The sequence below is a fragment of the Pongo abelii genome, chromosome 21 (assembly GCF_028885655.2).
Source record: "Pongo abelii isolate AG06213 chromosome 21, NHGRI_mPonAbe1-v2.0_pri, whole genome shotgun sequence".
NCBI classification, from domain to species: Eukaryota; Metazoa; Chordata; class Mammalia; order Primates; family Hominidae; genus Pongo; species Pongo abelii.
Window position 1 is genome coordinate 13,418,986 of NC_072006.2, and position 22,704 is coordinate 13,441,689.

Genomic DNA, 22,704 nt, shown 5'->3' on the forward strand with positions numbered 1-22,704 from the left:
AGGGGAGGGCGGTCCTGGAAGGGATCTGGGTGGGGAGAGACGTTATTCTGTAATGAGTTTTAGTGAGATATTCACATGCCACACAGTCCGCACATGTGAAGTGCACAATTCATGACCTGCAGTTCATTCGCAGAGCAACCATCACCACGAGAAGACCCCTGTTTTTAGCTGTCACCCTCCTGTTCCCACCATCCTCCCCAGCCTTGAGCTGTAGATTTCCCTATTTTGGGCATTCCATGTAAAGGAGGGCACACAGTATGTGACCTTTGTGCATGGCTTCTTTCACAGAGCAGAGCATCTTCGGTGTTTGTCCATGCCGTGGCACATGTCAGCACTTCAGTCCTTCTTATTTCCGTGTAATCTTCCATCATGTGGATATAGCACACTTCGCTCACCCACCTAGCGGTGGATGGGCGTTTGTGGGAGAGATGGCCTAGGGTGAAGCAGAGGGGAGGCTGATGGAGAAGATGGTGTGTTCACTGTGGAAAGGGGGTTCCAGGGAGCTTAGGTGAGAAGGGGCTGAAGGAAAGGTAGCAGTGACAGGAACATTGTGAGTGTGTGGGATAGGGGATGGGAGGGGCATGGTAGGACCCTGGAGGGGTTTTCAGCCCCTTCATGGACTTGGAGCCTGTCAGCCCCTCCTGGCCTTCCTTCCTCCTTGGCTGGCCTTGTCTACTTGCTGAATACTGGGGACCCCTCAGCCGGCAAGAGGGCCCTGCCTGGGGAATGGGCTAGCTAAAAGGTCCCTTGGAGTGTAGGGAAGAGGGCGGGGCCGTTACCCTGAGTTTGGCTTCTGGTCAGTGGCGCAGCAAGACCTGGCTGGGGGATGGGAGTCAGCCCATCTTCAAAGCCACTTGAACTCTGATTGAAAACCGTGTTCCCTATGAAACCTCAGTTTAAGATAAGCCCTCTAGCCCAGCGCTTCCTAAAGTTCAAGATGCACAGGAGTCCCATGGGGATCTGTCAGAATGCAGATTGTGGTTCTGCAAGTCTGGGTGGGGCCTGGGAGTCTGCGTTCTGACAGCTCTTTGGAGATCTGCCATTGCTGCTCCCGGGACCAGCCTCACTTCCAAACAGGTCATTGCTCCTCAATCCTATTTCAGTGTCTGGATGTGGGAATCTGTAAGTAGGGGAAGTGGAATAACCAAAGGGATGTGGCCCTAAGGTTGTCAGATCTTTTTGAGGCCTCATTTGCATAGGAAACTCACAAGAGCAGCCGTTGAGGCTGGCAGCAGGGCTTTTTCAGAGCACAAAGCAGTGCTCATGTGGCATGAAAAGCCCCTGTCTGGGTCCCCTGGGTCTGTCTGGTGATAGGTGTATTTTGAGGCAGGAGAATAAAAATAGTAAGATGGCTCTGAGCATTGCATCCATTCTCCAATTGCATTGTTAGCATACTTCCTCCCAGGAGTGACAATTCCTGACAGCATCTTGAAACTGAATTGAGGCTAATGACAAAGACACCTGGGAGCTGGGCACAGCAGCTTTTGTTTGTACCAAACCTATGGCCAATGCTTGCTTGCTTGCTTGCTTGATTGATTAAGACAGGGTCTCACTCTGTTGCCCTGGCTAGAGTGCAATGGTGCAGTCACGGCTCACTGCAGCCTTGACCTCCTGGACTCAAACCATCCTCCTGCCTCAGCCCCTCAAGGGGCTGGGACTACAGGCATGTGCCACCACGTCTGGTGAGTTTTTGTATTTTTTGTAGAGATGGGGTTTTGCCATGTTGCCCAGGCTGGTCTTGAACTCCTGGGCTCAAGTGATCCTTCCGCCTCATGGCTAAGGCTTTTATAGATACATTTTCTTCTACGGAAATAGAGTTCACGAGAGTTTTGTCATGGTTTGCTAACATTTCTTTTCAGAAGTAAATGGCAATGATAACACACGTTTGATTTCTGGTTCTTTGTGTGCTACTGGTAGATCCTGAAACCGAACAGGCTCAACCATGGCCCCGGGGTATTCAGAGCTGAGATTTCAATTAAATTTGCAGAAGTGTCATAATAATACTTTTGAAGAGCACTTCATTTTCCCTGACAAGCTGCATACTGGAGAATTGTACATTTGTGATCAATAGTGGTCTTTTTCCTCTTCAGATATTCTGTGGGGAAGCAAGTCATAGATTAGAGCCCTTTGGGCAAAGCCATGACTAAAAATGAAGTGTCATCACTTCTGATGCTTTAAAAAATTTATTATGTAATATTTGATAGCTGAAAAGGAGTATTTGTAATACACATGTGTCAAAAGCATAACGACAACACAAACAGCCTAGGCACTGCCTCCCAGCCTAAGAAGCAGAGCAACTTCCATACCCAGGGCCTTCCTGCCTCCTCCTTGCATAGCCCGCCCCTGCCGGGGGATGGCCACTGTCCTGCCCCTTATGTTCATCACCTCCCTTCTTCCTTCTCTCTCTGAGTGGCTTCTAGCGCACATGTGTGTCCCTAGGCAGGTGGCCTGGCGTATTTGAGCCCCTCCTCCAGTGCTGTCCTTTTGCTTGTGTCTTTTCTTCTAGGTGGGGCCTGTGTGTGCTCTCCCGTTTCTACCTGCTCCACTGCCAAACAGTCCCTCAGAGCTGACTCTTGTACTCTTCCCCAAAATATACGCTTTTTAATGACAAAGAGATGGGAATTGTGGTTTTTGTTTACTGCAGCCATTTATTTTCCCTATCAACACCTCAAATGGTAAATCAATCTGTACAGAATATGTCATAGTTTAAAGAACTCTCTTCTTATGGGCATTTAAGTTGTTCCACAGTTTTTACTATTGTAAAAACCAGTGCAGTGAACATCCTTTTGCATGTATCTTTGTGCTTAATAGCCAGTTATTTTCCACAAGATAAATCCCAATGGGTGTGAGTGCTGGGTCATAACAAGCATATACTTAGTGCTTTAAAATATGCATTGCCAAATTGCATTCCCAAGGCCCAAATTTATACTCCTTTCACCAACACAAAATATTCCTTTCCTCAAACCCTTGCAAAGGCTGAGTATTGTAATTGTTTAGTCCTTATCAATTTCATGAATCATAAATTATATCTTATTGTTTGTATTTGTATCAACTTAATTGCTAATGAAGTTGAGCTCTTCTTTTCCACAAGCTCATTAGGCATTTGCATTTATTTACAATTTTTAAATTGATTGTGAATCTGGATTTTAGATCCAGATAAGCTTGATTATCTTCTTGTTTGCATTTTATATTTTCTCATTCAAGAATTGGTTTTGGCATTTGTATAACTCATTTTACTGGTTACATTACTTAACATAATTTCCTTTATTATTCTCAAGAGGCTGGAACTCTTTTGAGTCATTTATTCATTTATTTTTTAAGGATGGTAATGATGTTATATTTTCTGAATATTTGCGTGTTTTGGAATGTCTTGGTTGACATAGAATATTTGGGTCACCATCTTTTACTCTTAGACTCTGTAGACATTGTCCTGTCCTGGTGTTTGGTTGACTGAGTTCTTTACTTCTCTTTGTCCATTCCTCTGTTGTCATGCAGTCTTTTATTCACCCAACACATAGTTTGTCAGTGTCTTAGCGTCCTGGCTGTCCACTTGCATTTAGTGGTGTGGAAGGGAAGGTTAGTGCCCTTGGTATGGATCTCCTTTCTTAAATTTCCTTGAGGGTCGGTCTTTCCCTTATATACTGGGCCTTTCGTTAGCCGATGGGATGAAGGATTGTAGCCCTTCTGTAATGTCTTTTCATATTGTCTTTTCTGCATCTGCTCTGCTCCCTCCTTTTACAGGTCCTATCCTACAGATGACTGGATTTCCTGTGTTGAATTTCCAAGTTTCTGCTTTCTGCTTATTATCTTTTCCTGTGGGTATCAGAAAAATGACATGAACTGATTTTTCTGAATCATTAGTTTGGTTTTCTGTAGAACTTGATCTGTTGTTAACCACATCCACTGTGTGTGCTTTCTTTCTCCAATCAATTTAAGTTGTTTATTAAAGTATTATGAACATAATTCAACATCACATAATACCTGAAGGTGTATAATGAAAAATAACACTCTCTGCCTGTTCTCCGCCCTCAATCCTTGTCCTCTTATCCACAGGCAACCAGCTTGAACATATTTTAAGCAATTTCTTTATGTATTTTTTCTCTATTCCTAAATAATGAACTTTTGCTATTTCTTGATATATTAAAATTTGGCATTATTTTTTCATGCTACTATATAGATGAAGACTCAACACTCTTCACTCCCTACTACTTTCCCTCTCTCCATCATTGTTATGTCATTATTTTTAATTGATTCAATAAGCAATATTTATTGTCTGGACTCTGTAACTGTTATGCACCACAAAGCTGCACTGTATCCTATAATCTTTGTTGCTGTTGTTCAGCCTTTTGCTTTTCTGGGAGTGTGTTCTTCTGTTTCTTTTCTCCTTGAAGCCTTGGGGAAAGTGCTTCTATTTACTCTTCCTGCTCCCAGGTCTTCGCTCCAGTGCCCCTCTGTGGAGCCCACTCTCTGGAAGCCTTACTAGCTCCCTTGTGGGCCACTTGCTGTCCTGGCTGCTGAGCACACGTCTTGCCCAAATTTGGTCTCCACCTTTCTCTCAGGTCATGTCTACTGCTCTTCTAGGTTCTATGTCTTCCTCTCTTGTTTTATTGTTATTTTGTACAATAATTCTTCAGTGTTCCAAATCTGCTTGCTTGGCATTTATACAAGGTATAGACCAAGTGGGAGAGGAAAAATGGTTCTCTTTTTCTTAAGACTCTAGTAAATTGAAGAAACATTTTGAATCATTTAAAGAACACTGTTAGTTTAAAATGCTCATGAACAGTTTTCTGTTACCAATTATGCATTGGAATACCGACACTGAAATTGCTTAAGTACCTCCTTAAACTCTCTTACAGTTCATGATTATTAACCAGACATGTGCCGACAGGGTAATAGATGTTGACTAAAGTCTAAAGTGGATGTAGAATCAATAGGTGCTGATTACTTTTGCCTTCTAATAGCTTACGACGTACAAAATGGTAAGGGTACACATGCCAGGAGTACATGGGGGGCATGGCCAGTGCATCTCCTTCAGTGGAAAGGGAAATGGTTACTTCTGTCCTCTCTTTGACATTTTACCATTAGCCCCACTGAAGGAAAAACCCAGGACATAGGTGTGGTGAAGCAAAGGCGACTTCAGCACTGGGAGTGTTAGAAGTGCAGTTGACACCTTGTTCGCCAGTAGGGTTAGGGAATGGACAGCAACATAATACAAAACCCTGGCTACTAGAGTGTATCGTTTGTCACATGTATGGAGTACTGGTTTTCAAAGAATTAGCATATATAATAAAAATGTGACAAGATTATACTCAAACTTACTTGATCATTCCTTCTCATTCCAGCCTCTTTAAGTGCCTTGCAGGATGGGGAGTAATCCTGAACATCCGCCATGGCCTTCCAATATGCAGACACGTAAACCAATGTAGGCGTCTGGTTAAGAGAGGGCCAGATAACAAGTTACACATAATGAATTCTCATGTTACCATGTGGCTTTTTTCAAAGCTTGTGGTTTAGGTCCCCAAGTGAAAGGATTTAGGTGTACGGGTGGTTTGTTTAGGAGGTCCTCCCATGAAGGAGGTGAGGACTAGGAAGGGAGGCCAGGGAGGAAAGCCTGAAAGGGCATGCTAACCATCCCAGGTGTCCTCAGGGGGACTGTGTGGGACATATCTCAGTTGGCTCAGTGGGCAGAAGGAGGGTGGGGTTCTTAGCACCTCATGTCTCATGTCTCAGTGACCAAGGACCACTTCTAGAATCCTTAACTTCCAGACACTTCTGGCCTGCCCTATACTCAGGCCTTGTGCCCGCCTGTGGCCACAGGGTGTCCTTAAGCAGAAAGGGGCAGGTGCTCAGGTAGGAGGCCGTGGGCTTGCAGGTCAGTTGTCCAGGGAGGCTGCAGGTGACCTCTGGGCTGGGGAACACAGTGAGCTCTGGCAGTGTCTGTGGTGGGGAGCTAACAAAGAGGATTTGAGGGCAGCTACACTGATAGGGAAACACTCTTGGGCTGACCTCTAACCTCTCCCATCCCACTATGGTCTGAAACAAGCAACCACTAGGGCCTGAAGGCTGGAGCTGTTCCACCATGTCCCTTTGCAGGGAAGGAGTAGACCAAAGAGACTTAGCTAAGTCAGAGTAATAAGAATAATAGAAAGGCAACTGAACTGTCCCTCTTCTTATTTTTGCATACTTAAAAGGGTTCTTTTAAACAATGGGGAATTAGAAAATAAAATTAGCTTGCATGATTTCAGATAGGGACAGATGCCTGTTTGCTTGATTAAAAAAAATTCTACAAAAACCTCAAGCAGAGTTAATAATGTATGAAAATTAGGTACCATGTGTGCACTTTGCTTCATAATGTTTTTATTAAGCAACCAGTTGATTTAAAAATAATGCAATGCCACCACTGACATAATGGCACTCTACACGGTGTGTTATGGAAACATCCTCTCTTAATATTCTGTTGGGTTTTCCATTACAGAAGGACATTTTTTTTAAAAGCTTTCAGAATTATCACATAATATGAAATTATATCAAGCTGCAGTTTGAGAAAACAAATTATTCACATATAAATTCCAATTGCGTTTTAAACACGTCTTTATCAGCTAGAGGTAATGTACGGATGTAGGTCTCTATAATAGAGATCTTGTAAAATGCCACATTAGATTCAGACTCCTATCCTCAAATTTTTACCAATAAATGTCATTTGCTCACTGCAGTTTGCCTCCTCCTCCTTTCCCCGTCCCACCCTCTGCCACCAGGCCTCTAAGTAGCAGGAAGAAACAGGGAGAAGCCAAAGGTCACGGACTCGTGGGATTTCAGTTCAAGAGATGTCCCACTTATGAAGGGAAAGATGAATCTCTGTACGAAGTTGACACATGGTCATCGGGCTGGCCAGTGGTGATGTCCTCTCCCTGAGTTTGAATGCAAGTCTCCATCATTCTCATGATAATCCATTCCCGAAGATGTCTCATCTTGCTACAAAGGGCAGTGGGCTTCTCAGGCTACTGTGCCCTTTTTGGGCTTTATTGCATCTGGACAGTAGTGGTGGAAAGTTGCCTTCCAGAAGTTTCTGTGGCCTAGCAGAGCACACTGAGGCATGGTGAAATTCAGAGAAACAGCCTAAACCATTTTTCTGTGTTCCACAGCATGCTTTACTCTTACATTGTCTTGAAATTCTTCATTATTCAACTAAGCAAATACCAAATGACAGCTGGTTGTATTTATCTCCAGGGTGACAGAATGATCACACAGCATGGTTTAAGTGACTTGACAAAAATCAGAGTATTTGTTACCAGTGGTAGTTGATGAACACTCAGAAAGGACAGTGAGCATTGTGGAGATAAATTTCTAAAGCTATTGAAATGAGTTAATGGGCTAATGGATGGGGGCATTTACTCTTTTGCCTTTAATTCATGTCTTGACTTTTGTGGGGTCTGGCGGGGCACATCCTCTGCGCAGCATCCTCTGGTTCCACCCGTGCCCCCTGACATCAGCCAGGCCACAGGAGTGGGTGAGAATGCTGAGTAATCTACCTTGAGGTATGTTTAAAAGTAATTGCAGAGGAGATATTTGATCTTTATGACTTGCACCATAAGACTTTTTTGGAATCTTTGCAAGGGTTTGGTTGGAACAGAACTTTTCTGTCTACATTATGATCTATAAAAATCATAGTAACTGACTTCATGGGATTTGAGTTCTTCTTTTGTTATTTTCTTCGCTTTCTAATTAGATTTTGCTCATATGCAGGACAGAGTAGTCTGGCAGATAATAACCAGCATTAAAGTAACTCAAAGATAGGGCCATACCTGGCATTGTCCAGCAAGAATGGAAACAGGGTGTGCTGTCCTGGACCTGTGGCAATTACCAGAAGCCCCTGTGCAGGTGTTCGCACCACAAGGAACCAGGTTGACTGAAGGCTTGGCCAGGAGTCCCGAGACCTGGCGCTCCTCCCAGCCTGACAGCTGCTTGGAGGTGGCATGAGGTGGGCTCCCATTTAACTGACCTCATCTCTATTGTGTTCAGAAGCAATCTGCAAATTATAATATCTGTTCTTGATTTTTTGGAATGCCAAAGGGGACAAATTGATTGTCACAATCTAAGGGGTCGTTTATTTCCTGAGTGTGAAGATGGACTTCTTAAAGAGCTTAAGATTTCAAGTTATGTGCATGGGCCCTTTGAGGACGGAGGTGCTCTTTTTGTAAATTGTAGACTCAAGACAAAGAATAAGTCTTGAGTTGAGTTGAGTTTTGTGGGACTTATCACAAAAGTAAACTAGGACGTCTATGAGAAGCTGTAATTTTTCACCATCATTCCCCAAAATCATGCTGGAAGTAAGTTCAAGACACCATCACCATCTCACTCTAGAGCACCAGTGTCCAACCCTTTGGATGTAAGGACTTTTTTGCTTCTCTGTAGTGGCAGATATCATGAAAATTATGCACAGACTCTTTTTTTTTTTAGTAGTTCATCAACTATTATTAGTGTAAGTGTATCTTATGTGTGGCCCAAGACAATTCTTCTTCTTCCAATGTGGCCCAGGGAAGCCAAAAGGTTGGGCATCCATACTCTAGAGTAATCATTCCTATCAGGGATTTCCGGGCACCTGTGTTCTGAAAGGACTTGCCCATAAATCGGTTTTCTAGAACCCCTTCATAGCTAAATCTAGTGCCTAATGGCCTGGTAAACTTGGGTGTTCCTGAGAGAGATATGGGGGTGATGGCAACGGCAGACATCATGTTCCTGTGGGCTAGATTTTAATCCTTCAAGCCTAGGTGAGTGCTGCTGGTTGCAGGCAGCACACCTTGTCTGATTTTCCCCTGGAGTGAGTGGAGTCTTCAGGCGGCCTAGAGTCCAACTGGACACAAAGTGCTCAGCTCTCCAATTTATTCACAAAGATGCACCCTCTGCCTCATTAGTGTCCATGGGAGCCTGAACTTCTTTATCCATTTCATGTTCTGTGTCATCGTCACCCTGGATCATCCCACAGTGTGAAGGGATCTGTCTTTAAAGGTGCTTCAGGAGTGATGCTATGTGTGTGAAGGAACAGAGGCAGATCGCAATTCCCTGTTGATCTGGTGCTTTGCACGTCTCAGGGCGTGTGCACCTTGCAGCCACCCCCTCTCCTTGCCCTGGGCATATCACATACAGAAAAACAGACCTTGACTGGCTGCCCAAGAGCCTCTGTTTTTCTCTTCCCAGTGGCCTGTTGCCTGCTTAGGAGACAGATACCCCAACCCCGAAGGCAGGCCCTTCACCTGCCATTGCCAACACCCATGCCCGCTGAGTGCTAGTGAAGAGCTGTTCAGTTTTCCTACTCAGCTGGCATAAAAGCTTGAGCCTCTGTGCCCTCTGAGGCTATTGCCTGGCCTGATCTTGCAAACAAAACCTGTCCTGTCCCTTAATTTCTTCAGTCATTCATCTGTGGCCTGCATGTGCCACAGCACACGAGCCACATCACTGTGTCCGTCTCAACTAATGGGGGGCTCGGGCTCCTGCCCAATGCCTGTGTCCCAGCCTGCCCTGCTGCCTTGCCGTGCCAGTCCTGTCCGAAGTCGTTGATGATGATTTTCACTGGTGTTGCCTCGACTCCCCTGCCACTCCCAACAAGAATGCTTCAGTTCTACCTAGGGTGCCCCTCACTCGGCCCTTCCCTCCTGTCACCCCACTCTCATCTGGGCCTCTGTTCTTCTGCCTTTGCGTGTGTGGCCCTAACATCCTTGTCTTCAGTCATCTCTGTGTGTTGTTTTCTGCTCAGACACACTGCCCTGCCATGTGCCATCTGCCACGGTGTGCCTGGGAGTGAGGAGTAGACACTCGGGTGATGCCAGTCCCTGGAGTGCTCCTGCCTTCTCACCCCCAACCAGGACCTGACTCCCACTCCCAGCATGGCTTTCATTGGCCCTCCCCAAACTTGGGGCTTGCCTGCCCTGGAGACCCCCCTGCATACTTTGGCCATGCAGTGGCCCCACTAGGATGTGCGGATACTGACTGCATTCTTAGGCCGTCACCAGAGGGCTTGGTCCTGAGTGTCCATGTCCTATTTGCAGGGCTTCCCCTGCCTCGGGCTACCTTGGGTCAGCAGGTGGGCCCGGGTCAGACTCTGCTCTCTCACTCTGATCTGCTTCTCCCACTGCCACTGACAGGCACACAGGGCCCTTTCCTGAGGCCGAGTACCAGGGACATCAGAGAGCCAATACTAGGCTCGTGTCACTTCTGAGGCTTCCCCACTCTGCTCTTAGCCAGCCTTATTACTGGTTGAGTTAAACTGTTGATGGTAATTGTATTTGATCCTCTGACTTCTTCAGCCTTCGGGACAGAAAAGGATGGACGAATTGAGTCCTGCAGCAGCTTGTTGCTAAACCACCAAGGAGCTGGACCAAGGTTAGGACCAGTTTCTCTTTAATTTGGCAAATGGAGATGGCCCTGAGGTCCCTGTATGCTTTCTATCCATGAAGACAAGTGTGCGGCTACAGAGGGCAACAGCAGAATGGTGAGGGCTTGAAGCACTCCCAGATTCCTCTGCTTTACCCCTAATACACATCAAGTGCTTAGAGCAGGCCTGGCTTCGTGTGAGTGGGGATTGCCAATTATTTTTCTAGTGGACAGTCAGCCTCAGGAAGGCAGGGGTCTGCTTGGTTTTCTGCTGTGTCCTTGGCACCTAGAATAGGTATACTCAGTGCCCAACAGTTACCTTCTAAGTGAAGTTAATAGATTAAACAAGAGAGGTCATGTGGCTCCCTGGGAAGAATGCGGGGTTTGGCATCTGGAGGCCTGGGTGTGGTCCCCCTCAGCCACTAGCAGGCTGCAAAACCTTAAGCAAGTCGCATGACCTTGCTGGGCGTCGCTGTCTTGTTTATGTCCGTGAGCATGTGGTGCAAGATTTTGCTTTCAACTGCAAGTGCCACAAACCTACATGAGGGTGGCTTATAACGTGAGGGTGGCTTAAACAGTAAGGAGCCGGGTTGCCTAAGGCGAAAGCTGGTTCAGCTGGCTCAACCCTGCCGGGGCTCTCCAGAGACTTCTGTGTGCCTCTGGATGTCCCCTCCTCATTTTGAGAGCTGCACCCTTCCGAAGCTCCATTTCGTCCCCTGACTATGGCCAAGGATAGGAAGGAAGGCAGTGTTTCCTCGCACCTGTGTTTATTAGGGAGGGAAGGCTTTTTCCGAAGACCCTCTGCAGTCAGTCCTCTCAGGTCCTGTTGGCTATGGTTTGTGTCACATGCCATGTGACAGGAGAACCAGACATTGCCACCTCTGAAGTAGGAGGCTCCTGCCAGCAGGGAGGGAGGAAGGGGCTGAGAAGATGAGTAGCTGTGGTGTAGGCAGCTGGCGGTGGCTTCTCCGTGGGACATTGATGATCATTCAACTGCTGTCAGGTTATTAAGAGAAAACAAGGTCACATAGGTGGAAATGCTAAGTGGGGATCCCTAACAGGTGACACATATGCATCCCATCAACATTATGGTCCAGATACATGTTTGAAAAGAAAGTGTGAATGTTCTTAGGTGGCGCTTGTGCTCTGCAGTGTGTCCTCAGGCCTTAGGTGGAGCTTGTCCTCTGCAGTGTGGCCTCAGGCTCCACCCTGCCATATTGTCTTACTCTTGGCCACTTAACTCATTTTGCTTCCTGGCTGGTCTCTCAAGCCATTTAAGTTTGCAGGCCCTGAAATCAGGCATTATAAGATCAATGTTCAACTAGTTCATTCTTAGATTGTGCAATTAGAGCTTGGGCATCTTAATTAAAAAGAAAATCCCTTATGTTTTCAGTGGATTTAATCATGAATTGGGTGAGTCTGGATCTGCATATTCCAGTCCCCCCTCTTTTGGCACGCGTGTTCCCAAGCTTCACTGTGAGAGGTGCAGGCTGACCACAGGACCATCACCTGGCCGCTGGTGGTGTCTGTGTGTCCAGGGCAGCTTTTGGAAGGCTGGGTTTCTCTCTAAGGTGCTAAAGCCAGCATGGTTTGGACAGTCTCTCCCTTACAATGTGGGCTTTCTTGCCAGTTGATTAAAAACAAGCAAACAGACAAAAACCCAGAAGTACTCTATTTCAGTGTTTGTAGATTGTATGTTCATAGATCTGTAGTGGTTTATATTCTCCTTGACATGCATCTCCTCTTAATTTGAAAGCTGTTGACATTTTGCTTGAGCTCATATGCAGTACCGGTTTCTTTTCTTCTTCTTTCTCATTTGTTTCCTTAAAAAAAAAATCCAGCTGCTTTCTTGCCTTGAGATGTAAATTCCACATTTTGGCTGCATTGGATTCCAAGTTTTCCCAGAAAAGGCTTAAATTTATTAGGTTAGTTCACAATGTTCTCACAGAGAACTTAAGTTTGCGGCATGGAGCCATATGTGGTTGGGTTGTTTTAAGATAAATACTGTAAGAGAGTCAGCATTACATCACTGGCAGAAATGTGGGCTGTGCCTGTCATTTAAATAGTTATCACATGTGATTTAAAAGCTGGCTCTCGGTGGGAGGGGATGGGGTTGGAGGGGAAGGTCAGATGGACGTTTCTGCATCTGTGGTGTCTGTGCCTCTGCCTCAGCACAGAGTCGAATGACACTACGAGGAGCTGAGAAGCCTCCAGAAGGCTGTGCTAATTGGGGTTACTCCCCATCATCCTCTCTGGATCTGGTTCTCAGTAGCATAAAAGAGTACAACGTGAAGAACAGGCTGGGTCACAAAGAGGCCTTTGCATGAGATTACGTCTTAGCGGGGAGCGGGGAGGTTTATTTAGTTTTGTGACTGTTGATATTCACATTTTATGTTTTTTTTTTTTTTTTTATCTCTGAAGATGAGAAAACTGAGAGGGCATCTTGCTTTTTAAAAATTGTGCTTTCTCAGCATCGAATTTGGACCTGTTCATGGGTATTTATATATGTGTGTATATGTGTATGCATCTACACACAAGTAAGACATACAAGTATGAACACATGAATGCGAATATAAAATGTAAATTGCTGGCAGCAGAAGGCAGCTTACCACAATTTACTGCAGAACACCAATTCTAAGATATTTGGATTTTATGAATCAGGAATATAGAAAACAAAAAGAAATTGGGGAGTCTAGCATGGATTGCTAACTTATGATTTCCAAAATTGCTTAATTTTTTAAATTATAGTAAAATACACATAAAACTTACCATCTTAACCATTTAAAGTGTATAGCTTAGTAGTAATGGGTATATCCACATTGCAAAAATCCAAAATCAGTTTGCAAGAAAGGGAACGAGACAGAAGGAGTCCTATATACTGTCCTTATCATTTCATCAAAGAAAGAACATTTTAACACCAGAAGAGAGACGAAAGGAAAGAAGCCTGTTATTTTAGATGCAGGAAATTCCTCCTAACCTGTGGCGGAATAGTCAAGAGAAAAATATTTTTCCATGGAAAAATAATACTACAAAGAACTATATAACAAGCAGCTCTGTGTGGCCATTTCTCAGATTTTAAAAATGCTAGCTTTTTGTCATCTTTGCTCCAGATCATTCATTCCTACTTAAAGTGCTGCTGCAAGAACTGTTACCAGGCCATGGTGAAACAAAGAACAAAACTGAGAGGGCATCTTACTTTTTAAAACTAAAATTGTACTTTCTCAGCATCTAACTTGGACCTGTTCATGAGTATTTATATATGTGTGTATATGTGTATGCACACTCACTGTCACCCAGGCTGGAGTGCAGTGGCGTGATCTCGGCTCACTGCAACCTTCATTTTGGGCCAGAATGAAGTCAGCTACACCACGGAGCTCACAGTTGAGAAGAAATCTCTCACAATACTTTGCTGATGAAGGAAGCTGTGTGCTGATTTACATTCTGACACGAGCATCTTACTGTTGCTGGTCCAGGTGTCACGTGCATTTTGTGGACTGCACTGATTAGTAACTCTGCTCTAGATCTGGTTTTGTTCTTATAAAGTTGATGGTTACAGTTGAAGCCTGTATATATTCATTCCACTAAGATCCCATTATCCTCTTTCCCCTCCATGTTAACTAGTGTATTGAAGTTGGCGTGTATTCTTCCAGGCCATACTGTATTTGCATGAGCTCACTAGCAATATAGAGTATTATTTTGTGTTAGTGGAATCCTACTGTGTATAGCCTTCTGAAGCTAAATTTGTTTTGTATAACATGATTTTCAAGATTTCTCTATTTTTTTTTAATTAAAAAAAATTTTTTTTTGAGACAGAGTCTTCCTTTGTCACCCAGGCTGGAGTGCAGTGACATGATCTCGACTTACTGTAATCTCTGCTTCCTGGGCTCAAGCAATCCTCCTGTCTCAGCCTCCCCAGTAGCTGGGACTACAGGCATGTGCCACCACACCTGGCTAACTTTTGTATTTTTTTTTTTTTTTTTTTTTTTTGTAGAGACAGGGTCTGTCTATGTTGCCCAGGCTGGTCTCAAACTCCTGAGCTCAAGCAGTCGCCCACCTTGGCCTCCTAAAGTGCCGCTATTACAGGCATGAGCCACCGCCTCTGGCCAAGACTTGGCTATTTTGATATATGTAGATCTACTGTACAGTATTGCTTTAGGGGACCAGACCACATTACATGTATCTGTCCTCCTAATGTTGATGGACATTTGGGTTGTTTCTAGGTTTTTGCAAATACAAATGACACTACAGTGCATGTTCTTAGAAGCCCCCACTGTGCACACAAGTGGAAATTTATCCAGGGGAGTTTTCGGAGGAGAGTTGCTGAGTCAAAGGTGAAGTGATGTCTTCATTCACAAAATCTAATTAGTATATTAACCAAACTTAGCTATATTCTACAGCTTTTCAGGTAAATGGGGAGTAGGAAAGAATAAGCCAGGGGTCCTGAACCCCCAGGCCAGGGACCGGTACTAATCCCTGTGGCCTGTTAGGAACTAGTCCGCACAGCAGGAGGTGAGCAGCCTGTGAGCGAGCATTACCACCTGAGCTCCGCCTCCTGTCAGATCAGCAGTAGCCTTAGATTCTCATAGGAGCGGGAACCCCATTGTGAACTGCGCATATGGGAGATCTAGGTTGCATGCTTCTTATGAGAATCTCACTAATGTCTGATGCTCTGACATGGAACAGTTTCATCCTGAAACCATCCCCTCTTCTGTCCCCCCATCTCACAGAAAAATTGTCTTCTATAAAACCTGGTGCCAAAAATGTTGGGGACCACTACTATAAGTCAATTATTAATAAATTTGATTTCCTGAACCCAATTGAGAGCTACTGGTTGGTTGTTCATCTCTCGAAGGGTTAACTCAAAGTCTGTTCACAGTGGAAGAAATGATCTGGCAGATTGGGGGAAGTGACTCCTCTTTGTGTCTTGGATGTGGGGCAGGGACCAGCAGGGAGAAGCCAGCCCTTCAATAAGTTTCCTTCTTTTTATGTAAACTAGAAAAAGTTCACAGACTTAGTCTGGGAGGGAGATAAAACTGGGTATTGCTGTCTCTTGTGTTTTTTGGTCTAAGAAAATTCCGTGGTTCAAAACTTGGCCAGTCTTCTCTGCTGGGTTTCTCAGCAGGCCTTCCTGTAGTGGCTGGGCTGCTGCTCAGTGTTAGATGATGGAAGCTTCTTTCAGCCATCTAGCTGATGCTTTCTTTGAAGAACTATTCAGGGAAGAAGTGGGCCCAGGTTCCATTTGAGTGAGACATCAGGGGCATGTCCCCTGCTGGCCTGGTGGGAGCCTGAGAAGGCTCTAGCGGCCAGCGTCCTGAGTGTTGCCACCACGCAGCCTGCAGGCAAGTCAGCCTTCAGTCTCAAATCAACTGGTAACTGAGACGGTGTTCAGTGTGCTTGATGCACTTTGTTTCATAGCTTTCTCAGTAATCTTCAGCAAAGAGTAACATGTTTTGAACATTCTTTAGAAAACACGTGGTGTGGCATGGTGGCTCACACCTGTAATCACAACACTTTGGGAGGCCAAGGTGGGTGGGTTGCTTGAGCCCAGGAGTTCAAGAACAGCTTGGGCAACATGGTGAAACTCTGTTTCTACAGAAAAATTGGCATGCACCTGTAGTCACAGATACTTGGGAGGTTGAGGTGGGAGGATCACTTGAACCCAGGAGGTTGAGGCTGCAGTGAACCATGATTGCACCACTGTACTTCAGCCTGGGCAACAGAGTGAGACCCTGTCTCAAAAACAAAAAAAAAAAAAAAAAAGAAAAGAAAAAAGAAAACAACAAGTAGAAGGTAACTTGATGAGAAAAAAAACTATCAAAGAAAAAAGTAAGAGATGAAAAGCCTTCAAATATGGAGCTCTTCTAAGGCTGTTGAAGAAGGCTGTGGCATGACCGCTCCCTCATACTGTGTGCCAAGTTGAATTATGGTTGGGGAAAAGTCTGAGAGTGATTACTCCTATGACTAATGATTTGTTTCAGTGATTCAGGTGCCTGTTGGAGAAACAGTCTGTGTATAATTTGGTATATCTGAACCACTGTGCTCTGCCAGGTTATCAGAAAAAAACTTTTCAGTGGTTCCTACCTGGGAAGTCACTGGTGTGTGGGATACACAGGCATGTGTTTGTGTTTGTAAAATATTCTTTTTTATTTTTATTTAATCAGCTGTCAAAGCTCGAAAAACAGCAGCAGAGGAAAGAAAAGACCAGAGCTAAGGGACCTTCTGAATCAAGCAAGGAAAGAAACACTCCCCGAAAAGAAGACCGCAGTGCCAGCAGCGGGGCCGAGGGCGACGTGTCCTCTGAACGGGAGCCATAGCTCAGGAGGCAGAATTCGGGTAGGAGTTTCCCTGCTTGGCTTCATCTTCCCACATTTTGGGGAAGCAGCAATGAATAGGAGGGAATAGCTGCTGAGGCTGAATTCATTCATTTCACAGCATTCATCCATAGCTTCCTTAAATCTGCAGCCTTCCAGGATGGAGACAAAAGTTAGTGTGTTAGTCCGTTTTCACACTGCTGATAAAGACATACCTGAGACTGAGTAATTTATAAAGATAAAGAGGTTTAGTGGACTCATAGTTCCACGTGGCTGGGGAGGCCTCACAATCATGGTTGCAGGCAAAGGCACTTCTTACATGGCGGCAGGCAAGAGAGTATAAGGGTCAAGCACTCCAGCCTGGTGACAGAGCAAGACTCCATCTCAAAAAAAAAAAAAAAAAAAAAAAAAAAAAAAATCAAGTGAAAGGGGTTTCCCCTTATAAAACCATCAGCTCTTGTGAGACTTGTTCACTACCAAGAGAACAGTATGGGGGAAACTGCCCCCATGATTCAGTTACCTCCCACCAGGTCCCTCATCTTGAATTGTAGTTCCCATAATTTCCACGTGTGTGTTCCCACGTGGGAATTATGGGAGCTACAATTCAAGATGAGATTTGGGTGGGGATGCAGCCAAACCATATCAGTTAGCAAATAAGATTGTATTTTATTCATTGAGATGCAGGAGGGTGGCATACCACAGGCCTGGGGTGGAACCTGCTTGTGCCACCTTCTCTGGCTGCCTGTGCCCGTCCACAGCTGCTGCTGTGATTGCCTGTGCAGAGCACTCACTCACGGATACAGAATCCAGATGCAGATGCAGAGTCCACCTGCGCTCCCGCATCTCCCTTCCTGCTCTTAGCCACTCTAGGAAAGGGCACTGCCATCTCAGCGGCCTCCTCTCATTGCCACCTGTCCTGTGTTCTGAAATCCTTCACAGTGCCCTATGTGGCACTGCCAGTTTACTTTTCCTAAAATGGCATTTTATTCTTATCGTGGCTCACTGTAGCACAGAGTCCACCTCCCTGCCTCAACATCAGAGGCCTTGAAACTGTGATGCGGCCATCTGATGGCACTGTGCCTAGTTCCTCCCCCCAGGGAACCTGTTTATTTTGCCAAGCACTGGGCCAAATACCGGGTGCAGATTTGAGGGACCCAGGACCTGTCACGGGGAGGTCACAGGTTCAAGGAGAAGCATAGGAACAGTTACAGCAAGGTGCGTGTGGCAGGAGTGTGAACAGGCGTGGGGTGGAGATGGGAGGTCAGGGGAGGCCCCTCAGAGGCCTGGGACCAGATCTGGAAGGACAGGTGGCAGTGGGGAGGGAGATGAGGGGCAAGGGCCGGGGAGAGCTGCCTGAGCCAAGAGAATAGCAGTGCAAATGCTGTCTGGAGGTTGTGGAGCAAGGACAGGAGAGTTTGGGAATGGAGGAATTGCAGAAGGGTGGGAGTGTTGAGTGCCAAGTGGAGTGGGAGGGCAGGGAGCATCTCTGAAGTTAGAGAAATAGGAGGTCTAGATTGTATAGGGTCTGGTATGCAACCCTGAGGAATTTGGATTTTATCCTGGGGCGGGAGAGACCTCTGAAAGGTTTTAAGTGTTCAAATGACATCATCCGATACAAAGTTTAAAAACAGCACTCGAGCAGCTTTGGGGAGTGAGGCTGGAAGCAGATAGGCCCATTAGGAGGTGATTGCAGAAGTCCAGAGAAGAAATTATAGTAGGAACAGAGGGGAAAGAGTGGGATTGAAAGATGTAAAGGAAATAGAATCATTTCAACTTGGTGACTGATGAGATTGGAAGAGGAGACATCCAGAAGGATGAGGGAGGAAGATGGGGGTTGCTGACGGTACCTATTTTGGGTGTGTTGTGTTTGAGGTGCCCGTTGGCAGCCAATGGTGTTGCCAGTGGTCTGTTGAGTCTGTGGCTTTACAGCTGGGGAGCCAGGTCTCGGACATACAGTTTGGAGCCTTCAGCTCACAGACTGTGGTTAAAACCAAGTTAGGAGACAGAATTCACCCAGGAGACACCAAATTATGATAGAAGAACATCCAGAAGGTGTTTTTCAGCCTTCTCTTTCTCTTCTGAAAGAGAGCAAGGGTCAGAAGTGTACCTATGAAATGGCTTTTAGGATCCACAATACCAGGAAGTGAGATATATTAGGCCAGGTGTGGTGGCTTACACCTGTAATCCTAGCACTTTGGGAGGTTGAAGCAAGAGGATCACTTGAACCCGAGTTTGAGACCAGCCTGGGCAACATGGTGAGACCCCCATCTCTTAAAAAAAAAAATTAGCTGAGCATGGTGGCGCTTGCCTATCATCCTAGCTACTCAAAAAGCTGAGGTGGGAGGATTGCTTGAGTTTGGGAGTTGGAGGCTGCAGTGAGCCATGATTGCAGCACTGCACTCCAGCCTGGGTGACAGAGTGAGACCCTGACTCTTAAAAATAAAATTTAGAAAAGATACATTAGTAATAATTGGGCACAGTGGCACCAGCTCCCAAATGGATACACAGACGAGAGGAACAGAATGGAGAGCTCAGGAAGGGTGAATTGTTGGTTCATAGACAGTTTTAGGGGAGGGGACTGGACAGTGAGTCCTGTTGTCCTCTTAACTGTTCCCTCATCACTGTGTTTTCCTGCTAGTGTTGTGCAGGGAGACAACAGCACTGTGGTGACCAGCCTTGGCTTATGTATCTCACGTATGCATGGGACACTGAAGGGTGTCCCCTCGGAGGGAAGGGACGTCACATAAAACTTCCACTCCCACTCCTCCAAAACTTCATGGTAATTCACTTTTGTTAGTGGTCACTTTTGGCACCACAAATATTGCTGGTGCTTCTGATTTATGATCTGTCCAGAAATCCTTAATCCAAAGAGGTGAAATGTGCTAAGTGAAGACAGGGCACAGAGTGGCCCTTTAAGATACTTTTTCAGTTGTGCTAGTTAAATGGGTCAAGCAGTAATTCAGAAACTCATCGAGGTCTTCTTTCCATCCTGCTAACTTTTGGGTGACAGTGAGTAAGTTCTGTGGTTTTTCTTCTATTGGAGGAAAACTCATCTCCCTCAGCAGTGCTTTGTGGAAGGCAGGCAGGTAGAAGTCGTGGTGCCTGGAACTGGCCCCAGCAGCCTGGGCAGGGCGGGGGTGGGCCCGTTCCCTCCCCGGCATGTTTCTGTGTTTTCTCAGGCTTCCCTGGATCACAGGGAAGCATGACAGAGAGAGCATCCCAGCGCTGCTCCTGTTCCTTGAATGAAAGGTGCAGGGACTGGTTACTGGTTAGGCCAAGTTTTAGTAGTTACTTGGTCCAGAAGCAAAACTCAGATTGGACACTCCAGTTTCCACTCCTGGGGTTCAGGGAAGCTTCCCAGCCTTAATGCTCAGGCATGGCCCATGTCTCTCCTTCCAGTTCTGTTGAAGACTGTACTCAATAGCCTTTCCTGCAGTGAATTGGGACCTTAACAACAGGTTCAAAACAACTTGGGCTGGGCATGGTGGCTCATGCCTGTAATCCCAGCACTTTGGGAGGCCCAGGCAGGTGGATCACGAGGTCAAGAGATCGAGACCATCTGGCCAATATGGTGAAACTCCGTCTCTACAAAGAATACAAAAAAAAAAAAAAATTAGCTGGGCATGGTGATGCGCGCCTGTAGTCCCAGCTACTCAGAAGGCTGAGGCAGGAGAATCTCTTGAACCCAGGAGGTGGAGGTTGCAGTGAGCTGAGATCGCGCTACTGCACTCCAGCCTGGTGACCGAGTGAGACTCCATCTCAAAAACAAACAAACGAACGAACAAAACAAAACAAAAAAACAACTTGAATGTTCAAACTCCCATCATGAACTTAATGAATGGGAGAGGGAGAAACATACAAGCCCCTGTCTCCCAGCAACCAGACCCAGATTATCAAGCTTAAACACACTGGCACGCATACACACACACACACACACACACACACACACACACACACACACACACACACACACACACACACACACACACACACACACACACAAATACAAATTCACATATGCCTTGGAGGTTTGTATTTTCAAAACAGCTTAAAAAATTCAAATGCCACCTAGCTGATTCCTTCCTGGGTTGTATTATTAGCCTAATACATTTTATAAATTTAATGCCTTGATTTTTGCTTTATATCTGATCAGTGCTTTGAAAATCTTTGGTTTAATCTATGATGGGGTACTGAGTTTTGTTACTTTTAAAATTCGTGCAAAACATAACAACTTAAAGACTTCCATTTGCTTTAGATTTGGCCTCAGAGTAATTCCTGTAGAGAATACACCATGGATGTTAGTGTTCTGTGGCCCCTGGGTGTAGCCTGGGAGTAATTCTGCTAATTCTGTGGGCAAGAAAAACACCCTAGGGTCTCATGGGCAGATGAGGGGACAGATACTGCGTGTGTCACAGAATGTACAGGAGAACATGCTCATAGAAGGAAAACTGAGCACATAAAAAGAAGGGGGAGGAGGAGGGTGTGAACATTTCACATTTTTCCCCAACATCTAAGTTTACGAGGGGAATTCTCATGGACTCGTAGGTATCTACTTCTTGCTTCTCTCACATTAATGACATTTAAAAAACGTATTTATTTCCTTCTCACGGTAGTGCAGATTAGGTAGCATAGAACTTGGGGTCAGTGGTGCTATTGTGAATTACCCAAATAGGGCCAGCCACAGAGGGGAGGCAGCAAGGGGAGCAGACCCCACGGGCAGTGTTTGGAAAGGAGGAGGCAGTTGTGTTTTTCCTTCCCCTTCCCTATAAGTCAAGTTCACTGCAGCCATGCCATCATGGGGCCCTTGGGAAGAGGCAGGCAAAAGAGGAGGAAGAGGGCAATGGAGGGAAGTTCCTGGCTGGCCTCAGCCTTCAGGTTAGGAGACTTAGTGGGAAGGAGCAGAGGGACAGATGGAAGGGAAGCTGAAGGCTCCTGGCATGTTCTGGCTGTGCTCCAGGCTGGGATCCTTGGAGTGGGGGAATGGGGGTTGGGTTGCAGGAAACCTGGAAGCCGTGACAGGGATTCTGGAGGGAGAGCAGTGCAGGTGGCTCCAGGGCTCCAGGAGGCAGCTGCAGCCCAGTGAGGTGGCAAGACACGGTCAGGCCTCAGGGCCTGTGAGAGTGCTGCCCAGCATCGCTGTGGGGTGGGGAAGGCTCCAGAGGGTGTTCTCTGCCTGGTGGAGGGTGTGGAGGAAAGCTGTGTTGGGCCTGTGGGCTGACTCTGGATCCTGGATAGAAGTGGTGAGGTGAGCCTGCTGCAGAGGCCATGAGGGGGCAGCTTCATTAGGAGGTTGGGGGTCATGGCCTCAGCTCTTCATAGCACTGACAGTCCCTCCAGGTCTCAGCTGTGACCTCCACTGCCCTCCTGGATGAGACTTGCAGGGGTCTGTCATTAATGAGACCTGAGACTGAGTGAGATATGCTGGTGAGAACTGAGACGAGGCCAGGTCAGCCAGAGAGGGCTTTGGGTCCCTGAGCAAGAGACACCAAACTTCAAGTAGCCCACCGTCCCTCAGTGGTGCAGTGTCAGGGCCCAGGTGCCGAGCTGCACCAGCTATCCTGCCACAGAGGACACTGAGGACCCAGAGTACTGTTGACATTAAGGTGAAATGGAGCCTCTGTATGCTCAGGAACCCCCCTATTGCTACTCAGCGCATGGAGGCTCATGAACAAGTTTAGATCGGCCCATGAAAAGACAGAGGCCACGTTTTGTTTATACCAATGTATATGGTACTGTCTGGGTTTTGGACAAAGTGCACAAGGAAAACCGTTTATTGATGGTTTACCATAGGCATCCGGTTGTTCTTCTTTACATCAGGGTCAGCAGTGACGGTGTCAGGCACGGACAGATGTCCAGGCAGGGAGGAGTCCTTCAGAGCTGCCCACAACTAGCCGAGGACCAGAGCGGGGCTGGGTGCTCTTGCTTCTGAGAATTTAGCCATGTTCCTTGATTTGAAGATCCTAAACGGAACCAGAACCAAGTGACAGCTGGTATTCCAATGATATATTTGGGGTTTTTTGTTGCG

General features: G+C 46.1%; 1 protein-coding gene across 1 annotated transcript in view; it reads left to right on the forward strand.

The window, feature by feature from the left end:
* The window catches only part of DTD1 (D-aminoacyl-tRNA deacylase 1), a 176,727-nt gene that overhangs the window by 139,360 nt on the left and 14,663 nt on the right, over positions 1 to 22,704 (forward strand). The window contains exon 5 of the mRNA XM_024239028.3: positions 16,530 to 16,701. Within this exon, the coding sequence (XP_024094796.1) occupies positions 16,530 to 16,682 (153 nt within the window). The 3' untranslated portion in view covers positions 16,683 to 16,701. The remainder of the gene's footprint in view (positions 1 to 16,529; positions 16,702 to 22,704) is intronic.